The 25897-nt window shown below is 65.4% G+C and overlaps 2 protein-coding genes across 3 annotated transcripts; one reads left to right on the top strand and one right to left on the bottom strand.

The window, feature by feature from the left end:
• Window positions 1–124: 124 nt before the first annotated feature.
• Window positions 125–25865, top strand: BOP1 (BOP1 ribosomal biogenesis factor). 2 transcript variants are annotated; one of them, XM_038555816.1, is made up of 16 exons: window positions 125–244; window positions 1781–1975; window positions 12727–12807; window positions 22917–23071; window positions 23169–23286; window positions 23366–23467; window positions 23541–23753; window positions 23829–23990; window positions 24068–24148; window positions 24267–24336; window positions 24419–24551; window positions 24632–24812; window positions 24899–25187; window positions 25283–25367; window positions 25452–25559; window positions 25647–25865. In XM_038555816.1, exons 1-16 carry the CDS (start codon window positions 146–148, stop codon window positions 25798–25800), a joined length of 2226 nt encoding a protein of 741 aa, XP_038411744.1. In that variant the 5' UTR covers window positions 125–145; the 3' UTR covers window positions 25801–25865. The 2 variants fall into 2 exon arrangements, with proteins under 2 accessions (XP_038411744.1, XP_038411743.1); XM_038555815.1 differs by lacking the exon at window positions 125–244 and having other exon boundaries at window positions 837–1975.
• On the bottom strand, window positions 19644–22811 carry SCX (scleraxis bHLH transcription factor). Its single transcript, XM_038556333.1, has 7 exons — window positions 22800–22811; window positions 22484–22546; window positions 22171–22410; window positions 20792–21778; window positions 20254–20287; window positions 20095–20133; window positions 19644–19974 (listed from the first exon to the last, which is right to left on the bottom strand). The coding sequence occupies exons 1-7, from the start codon at window positions 22809–22811 to the stop codon at window positions 19697–19699; spliced, it is 1653 nt and encodes a 550-aa protein (XP_038412261.1). The 3' UTR covers window positions 19644–19696.
• Window positions 25866–25897: the final 32 nt, after the last annotated feature.

Here is a 25897-nt window from a genome sequence, read left to right as displayed (position 1 = left end):
GCGCCTGCGCGTGCTGGCCCCGCCCCACCGTCAGGCCGGGAGGGGAGGGGCCGGCCCCGCCCCTCGCCCCCGCAGACCCCGCCCCCAGCCCCACGCGGCCCGCGCTGCCGGAAGTGGCGGTGCGGGTCGTGACCGGCTGGGCAGCATGGCGGGCGCTCGGGGCGCGGGCGGTGCGGCGGCGGCGACGGGGGCTCGACCCGGGAAGCGGCCGGGGGGGCCCGAGGCGGCGCCGGAGCCAGAGGAGGTGACGCGGGAGCGGGCCCGGGCGGCGGGGCTCGGGCGGCGGGGCCCGGGGCCGCACGTGGTGGCGAGTCGGCCCACGGCGCGCGGCGGGCCCGGGATCGGGAGGAAGAAGGGCTCCGGGTCCTGCGCGTCCGCGGCGGTGGGGCGGGGGGCGGGCGGCCTCCGGGGGGTCGACGTATTGAGGCGCTGCAGCGCGTCAGCCGTGTTCCGTACGCGTAGGGCGCCGTGGAGGCCGGGCTCCCGGCGCTGGACGCGTGGCCTGCGGGGGCTGTCAGTCCGTCCGGGTCCAGAGTCCCGGGAGCACGTGCGGCTCCGCGCCGCGTCCCCCTCCCTCAGTGTACCCCGGGTAGTCCCTCCCCCGGGCGTCCCCCTCCCCCCAGTGTCCCCCGGGTGTCCCTCTCCCCCAGTGTCCCCTGGGTGTCTCTCCCCCTGGGCGTCCCTCTCCCGGGTGTCTCCCCGCCCCCTGGTGTACCCCGTCCCCTGGTGTCCCCGGGTGTCCCCTCCCCCGATGTCCCCCCTCCCCCAGGTGTCCTTCCCCCAGGTGTCCCCCTCCCCCTGATGTCCCCCTCCCCCTGGGGCCCCCCTCCCCGGGTGTCCCCCTCCCCCAGGGGTCCCCCTCCCTCGGGTGCCGCCTGTGGCAGGTGGCTCCGTGCCCAGGTGACTCTGCCACACGGGGTGGCTTCCTCCCCGCATGGTCTGTTGTGCTTTTATTTGCTGTTGTAGTTGTGTAGCTAAGTATCAGAGATGCGCAGTGTGATTGAGCTGAAATCAGAGTCGTTTCTGTGAAAGCTGTTCTAGGAAAGACTTCTAACGCGGTTCCAGGCTGCCTCCCTGGGTGAGAGCTGTGGACTGTTGAGGAGTGACAGCCAGGATTCTGTGCTCACATGCTTCCTAGAGGCTACAAGTTCTTAGTTTTTAAAAGGCAGGGACAGGTTCCCCCAGCGTGTCCTGGAGACTTAGGATGAGATGGCATCTGAAGCAGAGCTCTGCTCAGGAGCTGGGCCTCACCCAGGAGCGGGGGAGTAGCTCTCTACGTGTCTTTAAGTAAAACTTGGATCATTTTTGTCACCATTCAACCCACTTTGACAACTTACCTCAATGTTGATTTCAGTCTAGTTGGATACGGGGGCTCCTGTTTCAGGGATACAAGCCCCTGTATGGTCCTGTCTCTGCTGGTCCCGTCTCTGCCCTCGTGCCCTCATAGCTCTGAAGTTTGCCAGCATGGGGTGTGGAGGATGGAGAGCCCAGGGTGGTTATGTGATGGGAACTGAACTCTTAAGAAAGAGGTGTCCTTGAGAAGTCCCTCCCTTGTGAGATGCGGGAAGTTAAACGTTCCTTCCAAGGGCAGGCGGCCGTGCTGCCAGTGGAGGCGGACGGGCAGTGGGGAAGGCTCCACCCGGGTGCTGGAGGTAGAGGCTTGCGACCTGAGGACTGTGGCCTTGGAGGCTGGCCATACAGAGCCTTGGGTCAGCAGGGTGCCTGCTGGGTGGCAGGCGGCCTGGGGGTCTGGCTGTCATCACTACTGTGCTCCTTGCAGTCCTCTCTCGCCGGTGCCCCTGCTCCCAGCCTCCAGGAGGGCAGCGATTCTGGCCTGTCTGAAAGCGAAGAGAGTGTGTTCTCAGGCCTGGAAGATTCCGGCAGCGACAGTAGTGAGGATGACCCGGCCGAGGAAGAGGAGGAGGTCAGCAGTGATGAGGGCCACGGTGGGCCGGAGAAGACCGCTGGGCAGCAGGTGAGTGAGTGAGGAGCCTTTTCTTTCACAAAAGAAAGTGACCGCCAGGTGTTAGGCTCTCTGAGGGGCTGTCCCCGCACTGTGCCCTTCTCCCAAGTTTCCTGGGGAACCCCAAGGACCACGATGCACCCGTGGGCACATTTGGGGCCATGAAGAACACTTGCTTAGAGCTGGCTTGCTCTGAGCTCTTGGGTGTTGTTTTTCAAACACAGTTACGTGTTCTGTTCTCAGGAACTCCAAAAATCCCACATGCCTGGGCTTCCTCTTCAGGTGATTCTGAAGTCCCCTCTCCATGGCCCTCAGCCCACTTGGCTAGACTCAGTCGCAGGCCGGACCTCCTGGGGGCAAGGCCCGGGGTGGGGCTGGGGGGAGCTCTCGGGACACGCAGGAGACCCCAACACCCGAGCCTGATCCCAGGGAACCTCACTGCTTGAGGCTTTGGCGCTGTACGTGACCCTGGGATGATGGGGAAGGGTGCACTTTGCCGTGAAGTGAGAAAAATGAGAGAAAAGCTTGGTTTAACTAAAATACAATATTTGTTATTTGGAACGTTTGAGAGAGTAGTTTATAACTATTGGTATTCTCGGTGGGTCTGGTGTTAATACCTTGAGTCATACGGAAATGCACTCCCGTAATAGAAACCAAAAAGCCAAGCTTGTTTGATTGTTTCCTAAGAAGAAAGGATTTAAAGTGATATTTAAAGCTACCCCATTCAGGCTTTAACCATGATGCCGGCGTGCACATTGGATGGTGTGTGAAGTGTACTGACCGGTTTGTAGGATGATGAGCAACTGTTTTTCCTCCTTTTTTTTTTTTTAACTTTTTAAAATACAACATTTTAAAATACATGTTCGGAGGATCCCTGGGTGGCTCAGTGATTTAGCACCTGCCTTGGGCCCAGGGCGTGATCCTGGGGTCCTGGGTTCGAGTCCTAGGTCGGGCTCCCTGCGTGGAGCCTGCTTCTCCCTCTGCCTGTGTCTCTGCCTTTCTCTCTCTCTCTCTCTCTCTCTCTCTCTCTCTGTGTCTCTCATGAATAAATAAAATCTTCAAAAAAAAAAAAATACAAGTTCCTTGACAAAAATTAAGCCTTTTCTCGAGACTACTTAGTGTAAAGAGTTAAAGTTCTCATTACTCTTGTTCTACTTGGTGACCACGGCTAATAGTTCAATCATTTTTCCTTTTTTTTTTTTTTTTAATTTTATGTATTCATGAGAGACACACAGAGAGGCAGAGACGCAGGCAGAGGGAGAAGCAGGCTCCCTGCAGGGAGCCTGACGTGGGACTCGATCCTGGGACCCCGGGGTCACGACCTGGGCTGAAGGTGGACGCTCAACCGCTGAGCCACCCAGACTGCCCCTCAATCATCTTTCCATGTCTTTTCTCCTCCTCTTAGAATTAAGGATCCACACATCTATTTATTTATTTAGTAAATTAGGCTCCACACCTGTGAGATCAAGACCCGAATCACAATCAAGAGTCAGACTCAACCTACTGAGCCACCCAGGCACCCCTGATTTTTTTATTTTAAAAAGGGGTTTTTATTGTTTTTTATAAATAAAATTTTAAAAATAATTTTTAGATTAATTAGTTAATTTTTGAGAGAGAGAGAACGCATGCTTGTGCATGAGTGGGAGGGGCAGAGAGAGAAGGAGAGAGAGAATCTTAAACAGACTTCCCGCTGAGCAGGGAACCTGATACAGGGCTTGATCCCAGTACCCTGAGATTAGGACCTGAGCTGAATTCAAGAGTCAGATGTTCAACCAACTGAGCCACCCAAGCGTCCCTAAAAATAATCTTTAAAAATTAAATAATTTGGCGGGGGGCAGCTGGCTGACTTGCTAGGTAAAACATGCTACTCTTGATCTTGGGGTCATGAGTTTTAAGCCCTGCATTGGGCATGGAGCCTACTTTAAAAAAATTTTTAAATTACTTTTTTTTTTTTTTTTAAGATTTTATTTATTGATTCATGAGCGGCACACACAGAGACAGGCAGAGACACAGACAGAGGGAGAAGCAGGCTCCATGCAGGGAGCCTGACGTGGGACTCGATCCCCGATCTCCAGGATCATGCCCCGGGCTGAAGGCGGCACGGAACTGCTGAGCCACCCGGGCTGTCCTAAATTACTTTTTTAAATAAAAATCTTCTATCTGGGGGCGCCTGGGTGGCTCAGTTGGTGAAGCACTGTCTTCGGCTCGGGCTGTGATCCCAGGGTCCTGGTATGGAGCCCCACATCAGGCTCCCTGCTCAGCGAGGTGTCTGCTTCTCCCTCTCCTCGTTGCTCGTGCTCTCTCTCAATCTTTGTCAACATCTCTGTCTCTTTCTCAAATAAATAAAAAACCTTAAGAAGTTCTACCTGAGGCCCCTGAGTGGTACAGTCAAGTGTGTGTCTCTTGATTTTGGCTCAGGTTATGATCTCAAGGTTGTGAGATGGAGCCCCACATTGGGCTCTGTGCTGGGTGTGCAGCCTGCTTAGGATATTCTTTCTTTCCCTGCACCCCTCCCTTTAAAAAAATTTCTATTTAAGTTCTCTTAGCTAGGTAACATGTGCAACTGTTTCAAGAGGCTGTTCCATGGAGTCTGGTGGGAGGGGCGCTCATCCTGGTGTGCCCGTGCTCTATCCCTCCGCGCTCGTCCACCCGCTTCTTCCTCGGGTTCCTGCTAGCGAAGCTCGGGTTTCTCTGCAGTACCACGTTCTTGGGTCTGCTTGCTCGCTCGTTGGGCAGGGACTGAAGCCACAGCACAGCAGAGAGTAAATGCCCTCCCTTTTCCAGAAGGTGGGGGGCAGTCCTCTGAGGGTGGAGAGGCTGCACCTGGCTCTGCAGCAGCCTGACCCCTGTCCCTCAACTTGAAGCCAGGACCAGGGCCCCTCCAGTGTGTGCTGTGCTGGGGCAGCGTCAGGACTTCACCCTCCTCATCTCCTCTTGGGGGAGGCGTCCCTTCCTCCCATCCCATGCCCGGGCTCTGAGGGCCATCCCTGTCCCCTGGGGGTCATCCTGGACGTGAGCCCCACAAGTCATTAGGGGTTCTGGCTTCCACTTACCATCCTGGGCAGCCACCCCGGCCTGGGGGTTCGCATCTCTGGCTTTGTCGTACTTGTATGAGGGGCACGGGCGGCCCCTGTTGGAGGGGCCCTAAAGCACGTCTCGTGGTTGTCGTCCTGTGAATTTCTCTAGGCCTGAAGGGGGGGTGTTCAAAGTCCTTCCTAGAACTCTTCCCATCTCTCCTTTTTCCACCTGTTCTCGGAAGCCATCCCTACCCATCCGACTGGTGGAGCTGGACTCTCCCCAACGTCTTCTGCTCACACTCACTCTTTGGATGGTCTGGGCCCTGTTTCTAACCAGCAGCCAGTCCCCACTTCCCGTTCTCCTGTCTTCCCACGGTCATGGCTGCTTGGGGGGTCCGGGAGCTTTGTGTTGGTGGGCACTGGTTGGGCCTGCGTTCGGCCGCCCGGAGCCTGTCCAGCAGCGCCTGCAAGTAGAACCTTCCTACCACGTTGGGGGTTCCACCGGGTCAAGGTCTTCTTGGGGGTCTGCTGGCTGACCTTTGCCTGTTGCAGCCGGTGGGTCATCACGTGTCCCCGTCAGGATGCTCTGCCACTGGGGTGGGCCATCAACGCATGGCCCCCTTCTGTTGAGCCGCTTCTAGGATTGGTGTCTCGCTGCCACTGCCGGTTTTGTGGATCCACCCCAGCAGGGACTGCGGCTTCTGCTCCTGCGCTCGCCAGCTGTTCCAGCGTTTTAACAGCGAGTCCCAAGAGTTCTTGGGCTCCTGGCCAAGGCCACCTGTACGGTCTTGTAATTAGCGGCCTTAGGTGAGCTACTTCTGCAAGGCAAAGTGACGTTTTCCTGGAGACCCTTGGGCTTCTGTGGCCACAGAAAAGCCCGGCTACTCCTACTCCTTGCCTCCTTGCCGGGCCCGGTTCTTACCAGACCGCTGACAGCCACCACGCCACGGGGCCGTCCACCGACCTCTAACACTGTGTGCTCCCGTCGCTCTTCCACATTCAGTCCCCTTATCCTGTGTCAAGGCTTCACCACTTCCAAGGATGGGCAGGCAACCACCTGCTGGCTCGACCACTGTGCTGCGGGTGCCTGAGGGCATCCTGCCCCACCAGCCCGCAGGCGGAGATGGAGATGGAGATGGCCAGGACACAGCCTGAGGTGCCCATTGCTGGTGGGGTTCTCCCAGCTTTTCTGACTGCAGGGCCACGCCCCGGCCCAGCACTCTAATCAGCTCAGCAACCCGTCCGTCTGCCTTCCTGTGCCCGCAGGACTGTCAGGGGGCCCTGCCCTGGGAGCCAAGGGGGCCAGGTGTGTCTGCCTTCCCAGACGGGCTGTGAGCGTCCTGCTGAAACCATCCACGGCTGGGAGTGGATGGCCAGCTGATCACATGCACGTCCTGTGGAGACTGCCCTGAGTGTCCTCCTTTCCCCGCGGGAGGAGATGGGGCTCTGTGGCCAAGATGCCCAGGCTCGTCCGCAGGGGCCAGAGCCCACTCCTGGTGGTGCTGGGCTGCCCTGGGCGCCACTGTACGTGAGCTCCTCCCTCTCCGTTCCCTCTAGGGACTTTGGAGAGGATTCAGACATGTCTACCACTTTCTTTTTAACTGTTGTGAGGGAGTACGTGACGAGCATCACAGGAACACAGCACCTGATGGCTCAGGAGCTCCCCGTCCCTCCCACTCCGCCTGCCCCTGCTCCCTGTCCTTGGGTCTTTCGAGGGTGTTTGCATGCCCCGGCTCCTGCGTGTGCCACTCCCGACTGCTTCCTACTTGCCTTCTGCTGCTCTGGCTCTGAGGGCCGCCCTCGCCCCTCGGAGGGTGGGCAGTGCTGCGTCAGTCCCCTCGCTTGTGTAGGCGAGTCTTGGGATGCCTTCCGAGAAGCAGCCCTGGATCAAAGGTCAGTGCGTTTTTAGTGGAAGGAAAGCGTGCCGCTTTGCCCACATGACAGCCCCTCACGCACCTGTTTGCCATCCCTCCGGAGACCGTGTGTGGGTAAAAGGCTTCATTTTCCCCCTCTGATAAACGGGAAGTGTAGCTTCTTGTTGTTGCCTTGTGACTTTTTCTTATATGAGTAGCGAGGCATCGTTTCCTGTGTTCCTGTGAGGATTGCATCGAGAAAGCTATCGCGCGCTGGGGGTCGGGTTGTGCGGCCTGCACTTTGTGAGTCGGAGGAGGCCGCTTGGACCCTTGGCCTTGGCCGCTGCTGAACTCGAGCCTCTGTGCCCTGCTGGGCCCACAGCCCCTCCCCAGCCCTGCCCTCCTTCCCCGCTTCTTCCCCGGGCCTGCCCAGCATGTGCCCTGGCCCCTGGGAGAGGGCCGGCAGGTCCTGATGGGGAGGGAGGAGGCGGCAAGGGAGCTTCCTCCTGACCCCCTTTGTTCCTCGCCCTCGGCTGACGTCTGTCTCGGAGGCCCTTTGGTCGGCTTCCCAGGCTGGAGCAGCTGTGCGTGTGCTGGTCCTGCGCGCGAGGGCGCCAGGTGCTGTTTGTCGCTTACCAGACACTTAGGTGTTGTGTGACAGGAGCCCCATGCTTCGCAGCTTAATGGGAATGAGCTCCTTGCTTCTGGGGGCCGGGATGGCGGCGGGAGTCAGGGTGCCACTGGCAGGGGCTGGAGGAGCTCAGGGGAGGAAGGGCACCGTGTATCGCGGGGGGCTGGTCGGTGCGTGAGGGTAGGGTCCGGGCCGTGGCCCGGGGCCCCCGTCCTTCTCGGGGGCTTTGCCTCGGGGCCCTGTGTTTGCAGGGGGGTCCATGGCCTCGGGTTGCTTGCACCCGGCAGATTCGCTTGTTTGGAGCGTGCAGTGTTGGGTGTGGGACCCGCGGAGCTCCTCCGCCGTGACTGCGGCGTCTCCCGGGGACTGCGTAGCAGAGCTGTCTCCAGGTCCCCTCAGGACTGGCCACCCGGTCACCCTGAGGGCCGTGGGGGTGCTGTCCCGAGGCTCCCCCGTCCCAGCACGCCCAGCCACCTGTCCCAGGCCCTGGCCTCCCGCTCGGTGGGGCCTCTCCGGGCAGGAGGGCCGTCGCTTCCCTTCATCCTCCAAAGGGCACCTGCAGCCCCCGGAGGGGCGAGGTCGTCATGCTCCTCGGTTCCTCAGTGGAGCGGAGTTGTGTGCTGAAAACCAACTTCTCCCCTTCGGTGCTTGTTTGGTTCTGCCTTTCCCGCTTGTGTCTACGTCGGTCCTTCTTCTTTTTTTTTTTTTTAAATTTTTATTTATTTATGATAGTCACAAAAGGGGGGGGGGAGAGAGAGAGAGAGAGAGAGAGAGAGAGAGAGAGAGAGAGGCGCAGAGACACAGGGAGAAGCAACTCCATGCACCGGGAGCCCGAAGTGGGACTCGATCCCGGGTCTCCAGGATCGCGCCCTGGGCCAAAGGCAGATGCCAAACCGCTGCGCCACCCAGGGATCCCTACGTCGGTCCTTCTTATAGGGGTTTTTTCCTATCTTGTTTTCTGTTGTTCGGAAGTTCCCGTGGCCGTTCAGCGGTCTGCTCCCCCGCCCAGGAACGTACTGCAGACCTAGGGATCACGCCCAGGTATCTTGGGAAGAGTTCTGTGCGGTCCATACTGAAAACCCACGGGCAGAGGGGCCTGCCTGGATCTCAGCATGGCTCTGGGGACGGCGGCGGAGGGCCTGCCGGGAGGTTGGGCAGCATGCCCTGAGTCTGGGGCCCAGGCCGTGGCCGTGCTGCCGTGCAGGGGTCCAGGCATGGGCCCTGCTGGAGTGGGGTGGGGGTGCCCTGACTGATTCACAGCAGCTGGTTATGGAGCTCACCTCAGCCGGAAGTGCCTGGCCCCCCAACCAGAGAGCCCAGGAGTGAGCCAGCGGCTGGGGGGGGGTCGGCCCCGTGGGGGAGGCAGGCAGCTCTTGCGGGATCCCTCCCAGGGCTCGGAGCATCAAACAGCCGTTTTATGGCAGGCTCATTTCTGGGGATCAGAGTTCAGGCAGGGTGAGGTGTCGTGTCTGCGGCGACGTGGTCAGTGGGGTTGGGGGTATCCCACAGCACCCCCAGCCGGCTGCCACCCGAGAACGGGGCTGCACGATTGGAGCGTGTCAGCCTTCCCTGTGCCCTCCAGCGTTCTGCTCTAGGACACTCCTCACTCATCATGCCCTATGTTTTGGGGCTCAGGTGAGGGTCCTAAGGAAGAACAGCTGGGGTCTCTTCACACATGTGTCCATAGGGACACCTGGACAGCTGGCACTTGCTGGGCATCTGTGCCTGCCTGTCTGGATCTGCTTACCTAAGGTCCCCGAGGGCACAGCGGGAAGGTCTTATGGTCTCGACTCAGAATTCACACATCGTGGGTCTGGGCTGCTTTCCTTAGACAGATGAGCCAGCCATAAGCCCACCTGGATTTGGGGAGGGGGCACATAGACTCTGTCCCTCAATGGGAGGACAAAGATTTCCAGCCATAGTTTCAAACAGCCACAGTCTCAGGGCGCCTGGGGGCCTCTATCGCTCGAGCATCCCAACTCTTGGTTTCGGCTCAGGTCGTGATCTCAGGGTCGTGAGATGGAGCCTTGGGGTCCCCACTCTGCTCTGACTGTGCTTAAGACTCTCCCCTTCTGCCCCTCTCTCACCCCACTCCCCCATGCTCCCCCTCAAGTAAATCTTTATTTTTTGAAGATTGTATGCATTTACTCCTGAGAGAGACAGACAGAGGGGCCGAGGCATAGACAGAGGGAGAAGCAGGCTCCATGCAGGAAGCCTGATGGGGGACTCAATCCGAGGACCTGAGCCAAAGGCAGACACTCAGCCACTAAGCCACTCAGGTGTTCAAATAAATAAATCTTTAAAAAGAACTAATAAAACAGCCCTAATCTCCCCACTGTGTACAAAATGCACCTCCTGAACTTTATCCCTTTGCCATGCCCAGCCGAGGGGCCTCGTCTGAATCAGGCCTGGTGCCGGTGCCTCGTTCGCACACAGTGCTGGCGTTTCTGTTGTGAATGGGGAAGCGGGTAGCTCGGGGGATCCAGTGCTCTCTGGTGTTCCTAAATCGGCCGGGTGTTAGCAGCCTTACCTGGTATGGGGCCAGCTCCTGCTCTGGCTCCTGGGAGGGACCCTGCTCCCCAGTCGCCTTCCTTGTGCCTGAGGTGTTGTCTGTGGCCTCCAGATCTGTGGCCTCCAGGCTCTGGTGCTGTGTATGCTTTAGGAGCTGCACTTCCCTTGCCCTCTGCCCGCGCTCCTTGGTAGGGGTGCCCTGTGCACAGAGCGCTGCTGTGTCGGGCTCAGCACCACCGCGGGCCACCCCCCAGGTCCCTGAGAACGAGTGTCCAGGTGCCTGGGCCACACGAGCCTGGCGCATCTCCCGTTGACCTTCAGGGTATGGAGGCTGCCCTTCCTTTGGTGCCTCTGAGCCTCCCCAGAACCCTCTCGAGGGCGAGCCTGACCCAAGGGAGGCTGTGCAGGGAGCCAAGTCGGCCTGGCCGCCGCTGGTCTGCGCCGCTGCGGGGCTGTCAGGGTCCCCTGTGCGCCCCGAGCCCGGTGGCAGAGGCGGTGGGGTGTGGCAGGCTGGGTCTGCAGCTGGGGACCACAGGCTCTGTAGCAGTTGTCACAAGATGCGATTTAGGCAGCCGGAACCCCCTCGGGGCCTCCCCTGGTCCTCACGGTGGGTTCTGGCCTTGGGGGTGGGCAGAGAAGCAAGGGTGTGCTCCCCGAGGACCTGAGCTGGGCTGGGGGACGGGCCTGGCCTGGGCCCTGGTGCTGCTGTTGCCCACCCCGAGGCTCCCAGCCTGCTGCCAGCTGCTCGCCCGCCCTCGTGCTGTGGGCCGTGTGCCCCTGTTCTCGCCTCCTTGGCCCCCGGGGCAGCCGGTCGGGGGCCCCTGGTCTGCGCCTCGGGTCTGCAGAGCCCTGCTTGTCCGGGGGCATCTGGGGGTGCGCTGCAGGGGCAGGGGGGGGGCGGTGTGTGTCCTGCAGACCGCGGAGACTCTGTGCCTGAGGACCAGGGTCTGGGCTGGGGGGGCCGGTCCCTGCTCAGCGTTCTTCTGTGTTTCACGATCTTTTTAAGTTTTCCTTGTTTTTGTTTTTATTTTTCTTCAAGATTTTATGTTTGAGAGAGCGCGCCCCAGGGGCCACGGGAGGGGCAGAGGGAGAGGGAGGAGCTCCCTGCTGAGCGGGGACCCCCACCCCCACCCCGGGGCTCCATCCCAGGACCCGGGCTCTCACCCAGAGCCTCCACTGAGCCTTCCAGGCGCCCCGTAACTTCTCCGTGTTTTAAAATGCGGGTACGGTACCGAAGCCAAGGTGTCCCAACCCCGGTCCCGAGCGGGCCGTGCTCTGCTGCCACCTGGTGGCCACCATGCCCCCTGCGCGGCACTCGGTGGGCGGCCCGCTGTGTGGGGACCTGCACCCCGCCGCTGGGGTGCGCCCGCCTTCCGGGGGGCCTGCCGTCTCTGGCTCCTGGGCCAACCCAGCTTGGGGCGATGGGGGCGGATGGGGGCCCCGGGACCGTGACTGCCTGCTGGGACCCTGTGACTGCGGCCTGAGGGGCAGGGCCCCTGGGCCCCTGGGGCTCCGTGGCTGGTGCTGCGGGCAGCTGGTGGGAGGCTGGCTGGCACTGGGGACCCCCCCACCCCCACCCGCCTGGGCCACCATGTGCAATGGGAGCTGCGGTGGGCGAGGCTGGAGGGGAGCTTGGGGCTTGGTCTCATGGCCCCCTACCCACACCCTGCACCCATCAGGCTGTGCTGACCCACTTTCGGTGGGCAGGGCTCCCACAGTGCCTGCAGCATGGGGAGCGGGGGTTGGGGAGACATGGAAACCCAATCCCGCCTTGTTCCTGGCCTGGAAAAAAACTTAGTCTCCCACCCTCCCTACATTGAGGGAAAAAACAGGCGGGAGGAAGAGCCACCTCACAGGCCTTTGGCTCCTGCCCGGTCAGGGGGAGTGGGGCTCTGGCGGGGGTGCCTCGCTCAGGGGCTCCTGCTCCCGAGTACTTTACTGCGCCCAGGAGTGAGAGGTAGGGGCTGTTTTCCCCATCAGTTCTGGTTCCGGGACACCCGATTCCCCCACCCTGTGAGGGAAGAATCTGTTTTCCAGGTTTGGGTGTGAATGTTCAGGGCACCCACTCACTGACCCGGGGGACACGGTGTGTAGGGCGGGGGCACTCTGCAGGTCGGGTGCCTCTCCGGGCCTGTGGCCGCCTTGGGGAGAGGCTGGCAGCGGGCCCACGGTGGTGGCCGACAGCAGGTGCCACACGCTGCTCTCCAGAGGGGCTGGGTCACGTGTGGTACCCCCTGCCCTGCCCTAACTGGCTGCCACTAAGCGGCCACCCCCATTCTGCTCCCTGACCCTGGGCTCTCCGGGGCCTGGCGGCACTGGGTATGGGCCGTTGGGCCAGGACCCTGCAGCCGGTTTTTTCGTTAAAGGGTGCAGGGGTGGCTGGGCCCTGAGCGGGTGGCTTTGTTGCCAACCTGTTCCCGTCTGGCGCAGGTGTCAACCCTCCCCAGGCTCCTTCCTTGGAGCTGGAACATAGTGGTGGGCCTGGCCCTTGACAGAGCACCCCAGGTGGGGGCGGCAAGGCCCACGTAGACCCGGGGTGTCCCTGGTCTTGTCTAAGGCCCGGGGCCAGGTTGGAGCTGCTGAGAGATTGAGGGTCGCGGGAACCTTGGCCTCAGCTTCGGCGAGAGGGACAATTTGGTCTTCCTGAGCCTCCACGCTCCAGGAGGGGCTGGGGGAGCACGGGGTGGGCTCCCGCCGAGGTCGGAGGGTGTCACTGTGCCGACATAACCGTTGTCCCCTTCTCTCCTGCAGGCTGCGACCCCGAGCCCCAGCACAGAGGTGGCGAGAGCGCAGGGCTGTGAAGAGTATGCGGTGGACAGCTCTGACGAGGAGGTGGGGCTCGCCTCTTCCACGAGGGGTGGGGGGCCTTCCCCAGGTGGGCTTGCTGCACCAGGCAGGGAGGAGTCAGGCCGCCGTGAGGGGCCGCGCTCCGCGCTGGAAGGGCGATTTCGATGTAGGGGTTGGGGACACATGTCTGCTGGAGTGTGTGTCATCGCTGGGGAAGGGAGTGGGGTGGACGTGACACGGTGGACCCCCAGGTGCTCCGTGGAGGCTGTGCTCCTGCTCGGTGGGCACAGAGAGGCTGGGGCAGGGCCAGCTTCCATCTCAGCTGGGGGTGACAGGCCCCAGTGACAAGGGCAGCCTCGTGCAGGGGAGGGGTGGCCTCTGGGTATTGCCCCTCCCCTCGCTGGTGTCCTCGAGGTGTGGACTGACCCGGGGGCCCCTTCAGGTTTATGGCCTGAGGAGACAGCATGGGGGTGGGCGCGAGGGCCCCAGGTGGCCTCCAGAGGCCCTGGCGTGTGGGCCATGCCCTGTGTCTCGGCTCCGGAGCTTGCCTGGCTGGGGAGGGCTGGAAGCCGGGGTGCTCTGAGCCCCGAGGGCCCGTCTCCTCCTGCCTGTCCCCTCCCAGGTGTGCCCCGGTCACTGGCAGGATGCGCGCCCCCCCGGGTGCGGCTCCTTGGGCGCGGGCCATGGGGCTGGAGGAGGCCAGCTTTGGTGCCGGGCTCGCGGGGACAGCGGTCCTCCAGGGCTCTTCCTGCTGCCTGTCAGGGGCGTCCCGGGGCCTGGGGAGGCCCGCGCCCCCTCCCCTGTCCGGCCTCCACCCCCACGCTCGCGCTCTCTTGGCAGCGGCTGCAGGAGCCTTGGCCGCCGGCCCGATCTGGTCTCTGTGCGTTCAGAGAACAGAGACAAAACAAAATAAATTGGTTTCCTGGCCGGAGCAGCGGGCGCGCACGGGGAGGGGGGCAGCGCAGTGCGGCTCCCTGCCTGTCTCCCCCCTCCCAGGGGCTCTGGCTGTCGGCAGCCACATCCTGTCGGCTACTTTTTTATATTTGGTATTTTGAGAAATCGATGATGGTTGTAAATGGAGTGCAGAGGCGGGGGAGGGGCCGGGCTGCCCACAGGGAGGCTCCTCCCGCCGGCGGCCGCGTGGGGCTGCGGGGGCTGCTTCCTCTGGCAATGACTATCCCATATGTGTGAGTGACAGGGGGGCCCTGCTGCCGCCCCCCGCTTCTGCCAGCGCAGCCACCGGCTCGAGGGGGCGGCACAGCTCATCTTTCAGGGGCTGCGCCAGGCCCGGCAGATGCTTCCCTCCCCGAGCAGCACATGGGCACCGCGTCGTCCACCCTGATGGGCAGGGGTGGGCTCGGACAGAGGTGGGGGGCCGTGGGGTACCTGCTGCGCAGCGTGGGGCTCAGGGCCCCCAGAGGCCATGGTGTGGGAACGCCCGTGCCGTCGGGGCATCCCCTTCTCCCAGGGTCCTCGGAGGTGGCAGGTGGGGTCTGGACCCCACTGAGGCTCTGGCCAGCAGCAGAGGTGTCCTGGTGGGGTTGGTGCTCCCGGGGCAGCGAACCTTTGTGGAGGCTGTGGCTGGGCAGGCCCCGGGGTGGGATGGAGGTGCCCCCGGGCCCTCTTGCCCCCTTCCCCCTCCCCGCCTCTGCATCTGAGGCCTGGGGGAGGCTGGAGCTTCTGGACTGCTGGTCTCTTGGGGGGGCCCCACCCCAGATGTAGACTGGGATTGTCGGGCTCCTGCTCCCAAACATCGGCCTTCCTCAGTCCCCAGATTCACGTCCCGAGCTCCATGGGGGCCCTGGTCCCCAGGATGTGCTGCTGGGCCTGGCGGGGGTCCTGCAGTGGGGGGAGCCCGGCCACTGCAGGCCGTGTGCACCCCACCCCCGCGATGTCCACCTCACTTCTCTCCCACGGCACCGGCACCTCACAGACGTGATCTCATCCAGCCGCCGGACCCCGGGGAGGTGGGGCGGGGGGTGGGCGCTGGCGGCCTCTGCAGCCCGGGCCCTCCTTTGTTTCCAGCAGCTGGGAGAAACTGAGGCTGGCAGTAGGTGAGAGGTGAGGGGTGGCCATGAACTCTGGTCGCAGGGCTGGGAGGCACCCCGTGTGTTGTCCCCCCCTGCTCCCCCCCCCCCCCCCCCCCCCGCCCACGGGCCAGGCCCGGGTGGGGGCGGGGCGCAGCGCTGGCGGCTCCTCGGCCTGGCTGCGCTGTAACCGGGCCCGCCGGGACGGCCCAGGCCTGTCTGTGCGGAGCCCGCGATCCCTCTGCTCTCTCGCCAAACGGCCGTTAATGGCCTCTCCCAGCTACTGAACCGGCAGCTGCCTCCAGCCTGGCGGCCTCCCGCGCCTCCGCTCCTCCGGCCCCTCGGCCGCCCCGCCCCGCCTGAGCGCTTGCGTCGCTGCTGGCAGCGGGAGCAGCGGCTCAGGTTTCGGGCTGTTTGTGGGGAGCGCCGGGCGCCCGGCCTGCTCGTGTGGGCCTGACGCCCCCGCGGCCCGCGAGCCTGTCCCTCCCGCCGGCCTGACCCAGGCCTCGCAGGTGGCCGCTGTGCAGTGGGCGTGCCCCCCTTGACCGCAGCGCCCCGCGGGCCTTCCCTCCAGTTCTGGCTGGGCCACGCGCTTGGGCCCCGAGGCCCGCCCTCCCCCGCCCTGTGCCCGCTGGAGCTCCGGGCCATGAGAGGTGGGGGTGCCCCTGGCTCTGGCGGCAGCGGTTGCAGGGGGTGCGCCGCACTGGAAGCAGCTCCCTCCTACGGGACAGAGCAGGGTCTCGGGACAGAGCAGGGTCTCGGGGCCGGGGCCACGTGGCCGCCAGCAGGTGAAGGGAAGACCCGACTCGGAGCCACGTCCCCCCGTTACTGGGGCACGTGGGTGGTGGAGGCCCCAGCCTGCTGCCGTGTGCCCACTTGGAGCCAGTCTCCTTGGCAGTAGGAACCCAGGCAGGCAGGTGGGTGGGACGGGGCCTCGTGAGGAAGAGGGTTTGCCCTGGGGCTGGGGCCAGGGCTGCTCCTCCGCAGCTGCAGGGCCGCCTGGGGAGGGCAAGTTCTTGGGAACGGTGGGTGAGGAATAGCACCTGCGCCAAGGACGGGCCGGGGGCTGGCGGGAGCCCTGCGGAGTGAGCTTGTGGAGCGCTGCTGGGGCAGGTGTGCAGCCCTGGGGCCAGGCCCAGCAGGAAGCTCAGCGGCTCTGTTGGAAGCATGGGTCTCACGGCAGGTCTCCACCATGGCAGGTCTCCACCGCGCAGCAGGGATGTGGGCCTGTGCGCACACCCTGCACTCCAGAAGGGTTTCTGGGAGCCCCTGCCTGTAGGTGGCCAAGAGTCAAGGGGCCCCATGTGGGAATGCGCACTGCACCCTGGCCAGCCCCTGGAGATGGGCGGGTGGGCGGGGGCCCTGGGGGATCTGAGGACCTGGGAGCTGGGGCAGCCTGGCCGTGCTCTCCCCATCCCCATGGAGGGACACGTGTGATGCCTCGGGTGGGACTGGCTGGTGGCACTTCCAAGGGGGACACACAGATGGAGGGGCAGTGTCTGGGTCGCCTTCTGCAGAAGTGTCCTGCTACCTGACTTCGCAGACAGAAGCGGCGGTCTGATGGAGGAGGTTTGGGAAGATAGCCTTGAGTGCCCCACCTGGCCCCCTGGCTCAGCCAGCTGGCCCATGGCCCTGTCCCCTGCTGGGGTCCCCCACCCGGCTTTGGCTTTTGCCATGGGAAGAGGCCAAGCAGGACCTGGCTTTCTCCCCTTTGGTCTGTGAACCAGGACTCATCCTCCTGGAACCTTCTGTGGGTTCAGATGCAGCAGGTGAGCCTGGGGCACGCGGCCCAGCCTCCTCCGGGCCCGGAACTCCTGACAGAGATTAAACGCCGCGGAGGAGCGAGGAGAGGCCGAGCTCAGGAAGGCCGAGTGGCGCTCCGAGACAGGCGGGAGCTTCGTGCAGGGGGAGCTGCGCGAACACTGCCGGCATTGTAATCGGAGAGGGGCCAGGGAAAAGAGAGCGCCTGAGCGAGGGCGGCTGACCCCACGCTCCCAGGGGACAGGTGGGAGAGGCAGAACGAGGAGAGAGTGAAGGATTCCAGAGGTGGGCCGGCTTCCTCTCTCGCAGACAGACACGGGAGGGAGGTGGGCAGCGGGCCAGCTCCGTACCTGCAGTTCCAATCTGCGGTCCTGACAGCTGCAGCCACTTTGGGGAGGGGGAGGGGAGGGGCTCATCGAGAGCGGAAAAATCCCAGCCGACACATCAGCCAGTTGTTGCTCGCTGCCTATGTCCGGTGCAGTCTGGGGGGTGGGGACCCCTGCTGGCCTCATCCCCTGGCTTGTCCTTGGGGCACTGCGGCCCCCCAGGAGAGCGGGGAGGGGGGCGTCTGTGTCCTCTGCCTGCGTCTCTAAGCTCCGTACCTGACCTGGAGGGGTCGGTGGGTGCTTGCCCTCGCGGGGTCACATGTGCTTCCTGGCAGCCCACAGGTGCCGAGCAGGGTGGGGGCCGGCTGGCCTGCGGGCGCGGGACTGGTGATGAATCATGTGGTGCCGCCAGCAGCTCATTCCCGGGCCGGGGACAGGGAGCTGACAGCCGGGGCCGATCAGAGTGTTTCCAGCCCAGCTTGGCCCGCAGAGGCGGCTGCCGGCCCAGGGCGCGGGCCGGGCCCCGCCTTTCCAGCTGCCTCTGGGGCTGCACTGCGCTCGCACTGGGGAGCCCCAGGTCTTTGTCCATCCCCCTGGAAGGCGAGGCCAGCGTGCTGGGGAGGAAGCAGGGCCCGCATGGGCAGGGAGCACCTGCCACCCCCAACCCAGCGGCCGTGAGGAGCCCGGTGGACTCCAGTGGGGCCGCCAGGCTCAGGCCGCCCGCCACCCCCAGTCTGGTTTGAATTTCTGGAGCAGTGAAGGGTGACGGAGTGCTCCTCCCCCGCCCCCTCCGCTCCCTCCTGCTGGCTGGCGGGCCAGGCCCTCGCAGCCGTGCTGCTGCTACCGGAGCAGCTCAGGGAGCACCGGGCCTGCTGCCCAGGCCTGAGTCGGCCAAGCTGCAGCCACTACTGGGAGTCACAGGCCCGGCAGCGGAGAACTTGGTCCGTGCGCACCATGCCCCAACGGGCTAGGTCCCAGGGGACCTCCAAGCAGCCTATCCCCTCCTGCCAGCCCCCACATTCACAGAACCCCCGCCAGGGCCCTTCTGACGCCTCCTCAGTCCCGGGACTCCCAGGGCTGCCCCTTCCTCACAGTCTTCTCAGGCCTTGCATGTTAGCTGTTCCCCATTCTGCCTTTGTCACCTGCCGAGCGGCTCTGTGACCACAAGGTGGGTGCCCACTCGGGTGCTCGGCATCTTGGGGGGCTTCGCCATGGAGGTTTGCATCCCCCACCCGGGCTCAGGTGTGCAGATGGATTCTCCCAGGTGAGGGGTGGGTGGGCCACAGACCCTCCCCACAGAATGTCCCCTGGTGCCCGGTGAGGCAAGGAGGTGGGCGCAGGTCCTGGGGTGCACCTGCCTCCCCGGACACCTTCCCCCGGGCCTCTTTCAGCCTCCATCTGGACCCCCACCTCTCGGGGCAGGCGGGCGGGGCAGGGGCTTGCCCTCTCCCCCCTTCCTCTGGCCAGCTGGAGGCTCCTGCAGGATTAGGGAAAGGAAATTTGGGGTTGGGTTTCCCTCTGAATGGAACCTGCCGTGGCGACTTTTTATCCTGTTATATTTCTATCACGTTGGACGCGGCCCCCCCTCTGGCCCTTAATGGCTCTGGCTTTGAGAGTTTCCTCCAAAATTACACCACCGCTTCCTGCTCCGCAGTTCCCCAGAGCTCCTCTGTGCAGAGGAGGGGGGCAGCTCTGGCCCTGCCCTGTCGGGGTGCCCACGTGGGCTCAGCACCTGGCCTCTCCCTGGGGGCCCAGGAGGGCGTGACAGTGGGGCCCCTGATCCCAGGCTGAGGACTGGGAGGGCCCAGGGCCGGCACCTGGCGCCCTCGGCCATTCCCTGCCCAGTCTGGCCGGAAGTCAGGCTGCTGGCCCACGGGGGTGGGGGCTCACTTAGTGTGGCCCCCCCACCCCCCACCGCCTTTCTTCTCTGCTGTACCAGCAGAGCTCAAGCCACTAAACCGTAATTGTCACCTGCAGGATTTTAATGGTCAGCCAGCTGTGCACAGCTCGGGGAGAGGGCCTGGAACTGCCCTCCTCACGAGCAGGTGGGGCCTTTGGGGGAGCTGGGTGGGGCACAGCGGTCGGCAGCCAGGGTTCTGTCCACGTGAGCGGTGCTGCAAGGGGCTGAGTGGCGGGGGGGGGGGGGCAGGGGTCAGGTAGGTCCTGTCTTCCAGCTCGAAGGGGTGGGGGAGCCAGGGCACCTCAGCGGAGGTGAGACCCAGAGCCCTGTTTGGGGGCCCAGGGTGGGCACCCAGGGGTGCATGTGGGGGGCTGCCGTGTGGCCTGCACTCTTAGGCCCACCAAGCTTGGAAACTTGCTGTGCCAAGCCGGGCCCCTCACTCAGCCTCCCCCGGGGTTTCCACTTCTTGGGTCTCTGCACAAACACTGAGGCCCCGAGGCTTGGCATGATGGTGCTGCACGCTCTGCCCTCCTCGCCCCTTCAGGGATGCCTGGGTGCCACGCGGGCCTCTGGGGTGGAGGCCGGACTGCTCGGTCCCTTGCTGTGTGGCAGGGGCCTTCCTCTGTCCTTCCTTTGCCCTCCTGTCCCTCACTGGTCTCCTTCAGCCCCCAGGCCGGGAGGTGCGTCACTCTGCCTCAGGCCTGGGAGGGGTGGCCTAGGCCCTGGAGGGCGGAGGCTTCCCTGAGAGCTGGTGCTGCTGGCCCAGGAGACCCGGAGATGGGAGGACGCAGCCGGGAGACCGCGCCCCAGGGGCTGCTGGGCTCAGGCCGGGTCCTGAACCGCTCAAGAGGACAGTGTGCTCCACGCTTGGACGATACTGTTTTGTTTTTAATTATACAAAGTTTCCAGACTTTATATTATCATATCAAAGACACAAGATACCAGCACGTAGTGGCCAGAAGAAACCCCAGGTAGGAAGCCAGCACGGAAGGTTCCAGTGGGCCCGGCCCGTTGGGCCAGTGCAGAGTCCTGTCGCTGCTTGTCTGTCCGCCGGCCCCCCGTCGCCAGAGGCGGGGCCGGCCAGGTGGGCGCCCTCCCAGGAGGCCTGTGCCCGAGTCAGGTCCACATGGGCTCTGTGGGTAGCCCGGCGGCGTCGCCTCTAACTCCGAATCGTCGTCTTTCTGTCTCGGTCCTTGCTCTGCGGAGGGAGGGGGCAGTGTCAGGGCCTGGGCTCCGACCGCGCCAGCCCGCACCTTGGGCCTCCCCGCTGGGTGCTGTCTCAGCTGGCGGGTGCTGAACACACCCCTTCCACGCTCACCCCGGCTTCCCCATGCAGTTTGGGGAGGAGAGTACACTGCTGCACGGTCGAAATTGTAAAATTAAATTTCCCAGATGTTCAGGCCCCAGGAGCTCCCGCGTGCTGTCTGGAGAGGAAATGGGGATCGGGAAAAGCCGCGCCGCATTTTCTCCTGCTCACCCTGCTTTTCCGGTGCCACCAAGCCCGGCAGGAGCTGTAAATCACAGCCGGCCGGCACTCCCGCGACGTGGCCTTCTCCCCAGCCCCCACCACCCCACCGGCGGGCCCCACAGGCGCACCCGGGTGTGAGTGGGCAGCCCCAGGGCACGGGCCGGGCCCGGAGGAGGGCTGGCAGGTGCCTGGGGAGCCTCAGGCCTGGGCCGGGGGTCCCGTTCCTTCGGGGACACGGTGGGGGGGGGCCCAGAGCCGTCTGCACCAGGCCTGGCCCGGTCCCCCAGCCTCTTCCCGCTTGGGGTCTCCCTGCCCCCTGGCCTCCCAGCTGGTCCTGGGTGGCCCCCTTCGGTCCACGGGTCCCTGAGGACCCGAGGGGGGAGCGGGCCCAGTAGGGCCGGGCCTGGCTGCTGCGCGGCAGCCTCCTCCCTCCCTGGCCTGGGGCTGGCAGGTGCGGGGGCGGGGGGCCGGGGCCCTGCCCGGCAGGTGTGGGTGGCCAGGGTGGCCCGGACCGTGCATGATGCGTGCATGCCTGGGCGACACTCACCAACTTTCTCTGGTTGCTGAGGCAGAAGGTACAGATCTGTTTGGGCTGCGCGTTCTCGCCGTCGCGGGCGGGGGGCGGTGGGGGCGGCGGCGGGGGGCTGCCAGGACGCGCAGCGTGGAAGAAGGGCCCAGAGTGGCACGGCTGCCCGTCGCCGCAGGCCTCGCCCACGAGCAGCACGTTGCCCAGGTGCGAGATGTAGCTGGACGCCAGGCGCAGTGTCTCGATCTTGGAGAGCTTGCGGTCGGCGGGCTCCGTGGGGATGAGCGTGCGCAGCGCCGTGAAGGCCGTGTTCACGCTGTTGGTGCGGTCCCGCTCGCGCGCATTGGCCGTGTGTCGCTGCCGGGGCTCCCTGCCCGGCCGCCCCCCGGGCCCCGCGGCGCCGCCCCCCGCCCGCCTGCCCCCGGCCCGCCTCCGGGCGCCCTGGAGGCCGCAGCGCGCGGCGTGCACGCGGCAGGGCTTCTCGTCGGAGCCGGAGCTCTCGCTGCCCCGGTCCTCGTCCTCCGACAGCGCGCTCACCTCGGGGTACAGGTAGCGGCCCGGCGGCGCGGAGCGCAGCATGGCGAGGGACACTGCACCCGCCGTCAGCTCCGCCTCGCGCCGCGCATGTCGCCGGCCGCGCGGCCGCCCGGGCCGGGGAGGCGCGGGTCTCGGTGGCCCGCGGTGGCGGCTGCGGCGCCGCGCGCACGTGTGCGTCCCGGGCTGTAGCGGGGCCGCGGGACGGGCCTTTATAGTGGCGGCGGCCCCTCCCCCGCGCCGGCCCGCCCTCCTCCCCGCCTCCCGGCCCCGGAGGCCGCAGGGAGCAGGGGCCCTCGTCCCTCTGCCGCCTCGCGCCACGACGAAGGGGCCCGGGGCATCTCGCGGCCCGGGCTGGGGGGGCAGGCCCTGGGGGGACGCCGGCCCCGCAGCCCCCTCCCGCCCCCGCCGCAGCGCCGAGGGGAGGGTCAGGCGGGCGCGACCCAGGCAGGTCCTCTCCTCCTGCTGCCGCCGCTTAACTCAGATGCCCTGGCCGCGGTGCCTGGCCACACCCTGTTTGTCTGTCGGCCTCGCTCCTGTGCACACTCGGGCCTCCCGTGCCAGGCGGGGTGCGGAGGGGCGCAGAGCACCCCGGGGCTGGGGCTCACCCCCCCCCCAAGGCCGCCCCCGACCCCCGTGTGTGTGTATGGGGGCCCTGGGGGCATGGCCTCCCCGCGGCGGCCGCACGCTCCAGGTCCCACACAGGCTGTGCCCTCTGCCTCGGAGACCCTCCCCGTCCCCTCGCTGCAGGCTCTGGGGTCTGTCTGTGGTTTAGGGGTGGCCGCGTGGACGGGAATCAGGCCCCCCATCCCAGGCAGAGAAGGAAGGGCCGGGGCACGGGGGGCGTGCCTGAAGGGCGGGCTTGCTGGGAGGGCGAGAGTTGGCAGGGCTGGGGCGGGCAGGTGCAGAGGGGCAGCGCCAGGGGGTCCTGCGCTCCTGCGAGGGGCCCTCGGCTCCCTGCTGCGCTCGGCGGCCTCGGGGCCCCTCCCCCTGTGGCCACCATTCAGGAAGCGGCCGCCTGGGCAGCAGTCTCCGCGCTGGGCGGAGGGAGGGTGGTGGCTGGCAGGGGCCTCGACCAGGAATGTGTGTCCAGGAATGTGGCTGCTCTAGGGTGGGGGGCAGGAGCAGGGAGGGCTGGGGGGGTCGAGTGCCTGCCGGGCACGACACAGTGGCTCCTACCTCCCCTTGGACTGGCTTGGCGGGGTCTTCGCTGCGTCCCTGCTTGCGGCTACCCGTTTTTGCCTAAGGCCCCCACCAGGGGAGGGAGCCCATGGGCGATGAGGTCACCCTTGTCTGTGGCTGCCCAGAGTCCTGGCCAAGGAATCCAGGGGGGAGGCTCTGGGGTTGGCACCACTTCAGTGGAAAATGTGAAGGTACAGCTCCGGCGCCTCTGAGGGCCAGTTGTGGGGGGATGGGGGACAGCACCAGCCGCCGTGCCACGTCACACCCCAGGGAGAGGACATGTGTCGGGGTGCCTGGGGACTGCCCCACCAGCCTTGAGGCCCATCCCTTTGCTCTCACTCCCCCACCCTTGCCTGTGACTCTTGGGGAGCTTGAAGGAAGGGGTGGGCATGGTGGGTGCCCAATGCTGACACACTGGCCTGCCGCCCAGGACATCCGGAACACGGTGGGCAATGTGCCCCTGGAGTGGTACGACAACTTCCCCCACGTGGGCTATGACCTGGACGGCAGGCGCATCTACAAGCCCCTGCGCACCCGTGACGAGCTGGACCAGTTTCTGGACAAAATGGACAACCCTGATTACTGGTGAGGAGGCTGGGGCAGGGCCTGGGCGCGGGGCCTGGGTGCGGGGCGGAGGTGCTAGGTGCTGGGTGCTAGGTGCCAGCTCTGACTGGGTCCCCAGGCGCACGGTGCAAGACCGGATGACGGGGCATGACGTGCGGCTGACTGATGAGCAGGTGGCCCTGGTTCGGCGGCTGCAGAGGGGCCAGTTTGGGGACGTGAGCTTCGATCCCTACGAGGTAGGTGGCAGCGCCTCGCCCTGGGCGTCCGGGGTTGGTTGCAGGGTCACGGCCCACATGTCCCTGCTTGTGCCCGCAGCCGGCTGTGGACTTCTTCAGTGGGGACCTGATGATCCACCCGGTGACCAACCGACCTGCTGACAAGCGCAGCTTCATCCCGTCCCTGGTGGAGAAGGAGAAGGTAGGCGCAGTCGCCGTCCAGAGTTCCCAGAGTTCCCGCATGCGGCCCACACTGACCCGCTCTGCGCCCGCAGGTCTCCCGCATGGTGCACGCCATCAAGATGGGCTGGATCCAGCCTCGCCGGCCGCGGGAGCACAGCCCCAGCTTCTACGACCTCTGGGCGCAGGAGGACCCTGACGCAGTGCTGGGCCGACACAAGATGCACGTGCCCGCCCCCAAGCTGGCCCTGCCCGGCCACGCGGAGTCCTACAACCCGCCTCCCGAGTACCTGCCCAGCGAGGAGGAGGTGGGCCTCGCGCGGGTGGCAGGAACGGGCGGGCCTGTTGGGGCGCGAGCTCCCGGCTCACCCCTGTGTCCATAGCGCCTGGCGTGGGAGCAGCAGGAGCCGGGGGAGAGGAAGCTCAACTTTTTGCCACGCAAGTTCCCCAGCCTGCGGGCCGTGCCGGCCTATGGCCGCTTCATCCAGGAACGCTTCGAGCGCTGCCTCGACCTCTACCTGTGCCCTCGGCAGCGCAAGATGAGGGTGTGTGCGGGGTGGTGGGGCGCCTGGGTGGGGGCGCGGGAGCTGGGGCGGGGTGACCTCATGCTCTCCTATCCCAGGTGAACGTGGACCCGGAAGACCTCATCCCAAAACTGCCGCAGCCGCGGGACCTGCAGCCTTTCCCCACCTGCCAGGCCCTGGTACGTGGCGGGGGGGGGGGGGGGGGGGGGGGGGGGGGGGGGGGGGGGGGGGGGGACGGGGACGGGGGAGGGGGAGCGCCGGGGAGGGGTCCGTGGCCTCACTGCTCCTTCTCTGTAGGTCTACAAGGGTCACAGTGACCTCATTCGCTGCCTTAGTGTCTCCCCAGAGGGCCAGTGGCTGGCTTCAGGTGAGCCTGCGGCAGGGACGTTGCTGGCTTGTGGGGACGGGGGCGACGGCCAGGCGGTGAGGGCCTTGTTTGCTGTACCCAGGCTCTGACGATGGCTCGGTGCGGCTCTGGGAGGTGGCCACTGCCCGCTGCATGAGGACCGTGCCCGTGGGGGGCGTGGTGAGGAGTATTGCCTGGAACCCTCACCCCACCATCTGCCTCGTGGCCGTGGCCGTGTAAGTGCAAGGCGCAGGGGGCGCCGGGGCAGCGGGCACAGACCTGAGCCTGACAGCCCGCCGCTCACTCCCGTCTGCAGAGAGGACTCGGTGCTGCTCCTGAACCCAGCCCTGGGGGACCGGCTGGCGGTGGGCGGCACGGATCAGCTGCTGAGTGCCTTCGTCGCCCCCGAGGAGCCCGCCGAGCAGCCTGCCCGCTGGCTGGAGGCCTCCGAGGAGGAGCGGCGGGAGGGCCTGCGGCTGCGCATCTGCCACGGGAAGGTGTGGGGGTTTGCGGGGGGGAGTGGTGTAGGCTGGGGTGGGGGGACAGACGGACACTCCCGCTGAGCCGGTGTTGCCTCCCGCAGCCGGTGACGCAGGTGATCTGGCATGGGCGCGGGGACTACATGGCCGTGGTGCTGGCCGCCGCGGGCCACACACAGGTGCTCATCCACCAGCTGAGCCGGCGCCGCAGCCAGAGCCCCTTCCGCCGGAGCCACGGGCAGGTGCAGCGGGTGGCCTTCCACCCCGTGCGGCCCTTCCTGCTCGTGGCTTCGCAGCGCAGCGTCCGTGTCTACCACCTGCTGCGCCAGGAGCTCACCAAGAAGCTGAGACCCAACTGCAAGTGGGTGTCCAGCCTGGCGGTGCACCCTGCAGGTGAGGGCTGGGGGGGCAGGGGGGTGAGGAGGGGGCCGGGAGGGAGTGAGGGTGTGCGTGCGCGCCGCAGGTCCCACCACCCCATCTGCCTCCAGGGGACAACATCATCTGCGGCAGCTACGACAGCAAGCTTGTGTGGTTTGACCTGGACCTCTCCTGTGAGCCCTACAGGGTGCTGCGGTGAGAGCGGGCACCAGGGGTGGGGACCCTGCCCCCCTCCCCCCCGCCCCGCCCTGCCCTCACCCACCCACCCCTGCACCACAGGCATCACCGGAAGGCCCTCAGGGCCGTGGCCTTCCACACCCGGTACCCACTCTTCGCCTCTGGCTCGGATGACGGGAGTGTCATCGTCTGCCACGGGATGGTGTATAAGTGAGTGCGGCCCACGGCCTGCCTGGGGTGGGGGTGGTGGTGCTGGGGGGGGTTCATGCTCTTGAGCCCCTCCCCTCCCCCCTCCAGCGACCTGCTGCAGAACCCGCTGCTGGTGCCTGTGAAGGTGCTGCGGGGGCACACGCTGACCCGAGACCTGGGGGTCCTGGATGTGGCCTTCCACCCCACCCAGCCCTGGATCTTCTCCTCCGGGGCCGATGGCACCGTGCGCCTCTTCACCTAGAGCCGGGCCGCCTCCACAGGGCGCAGGGCTGTGCGGGCGACCCTCAATACACGTGTTCCCCCCGACCGGTGGTGCAACCTTGATTCGGGGTTCCCGA

The sequence above is a fragment of the Canis lupus genome, chromosome 13 (genome assembly GCF_011100685.1).
Source record: "Canis lupus familiaris isolate Mischka breed German Shepherd chromosome 13, alternate assembly UU_Cfam_GSD_1.0, whole genome shotgun sequence".
Lineage (NCBI taxonomy): Eukaryota > Metazoa > Chordata > Mammalia > Carnivora > Canidae > Canis > Canis lupus.
This window is presented reverse-complemented; position numbering and strand designations above follow the sequence as displayed.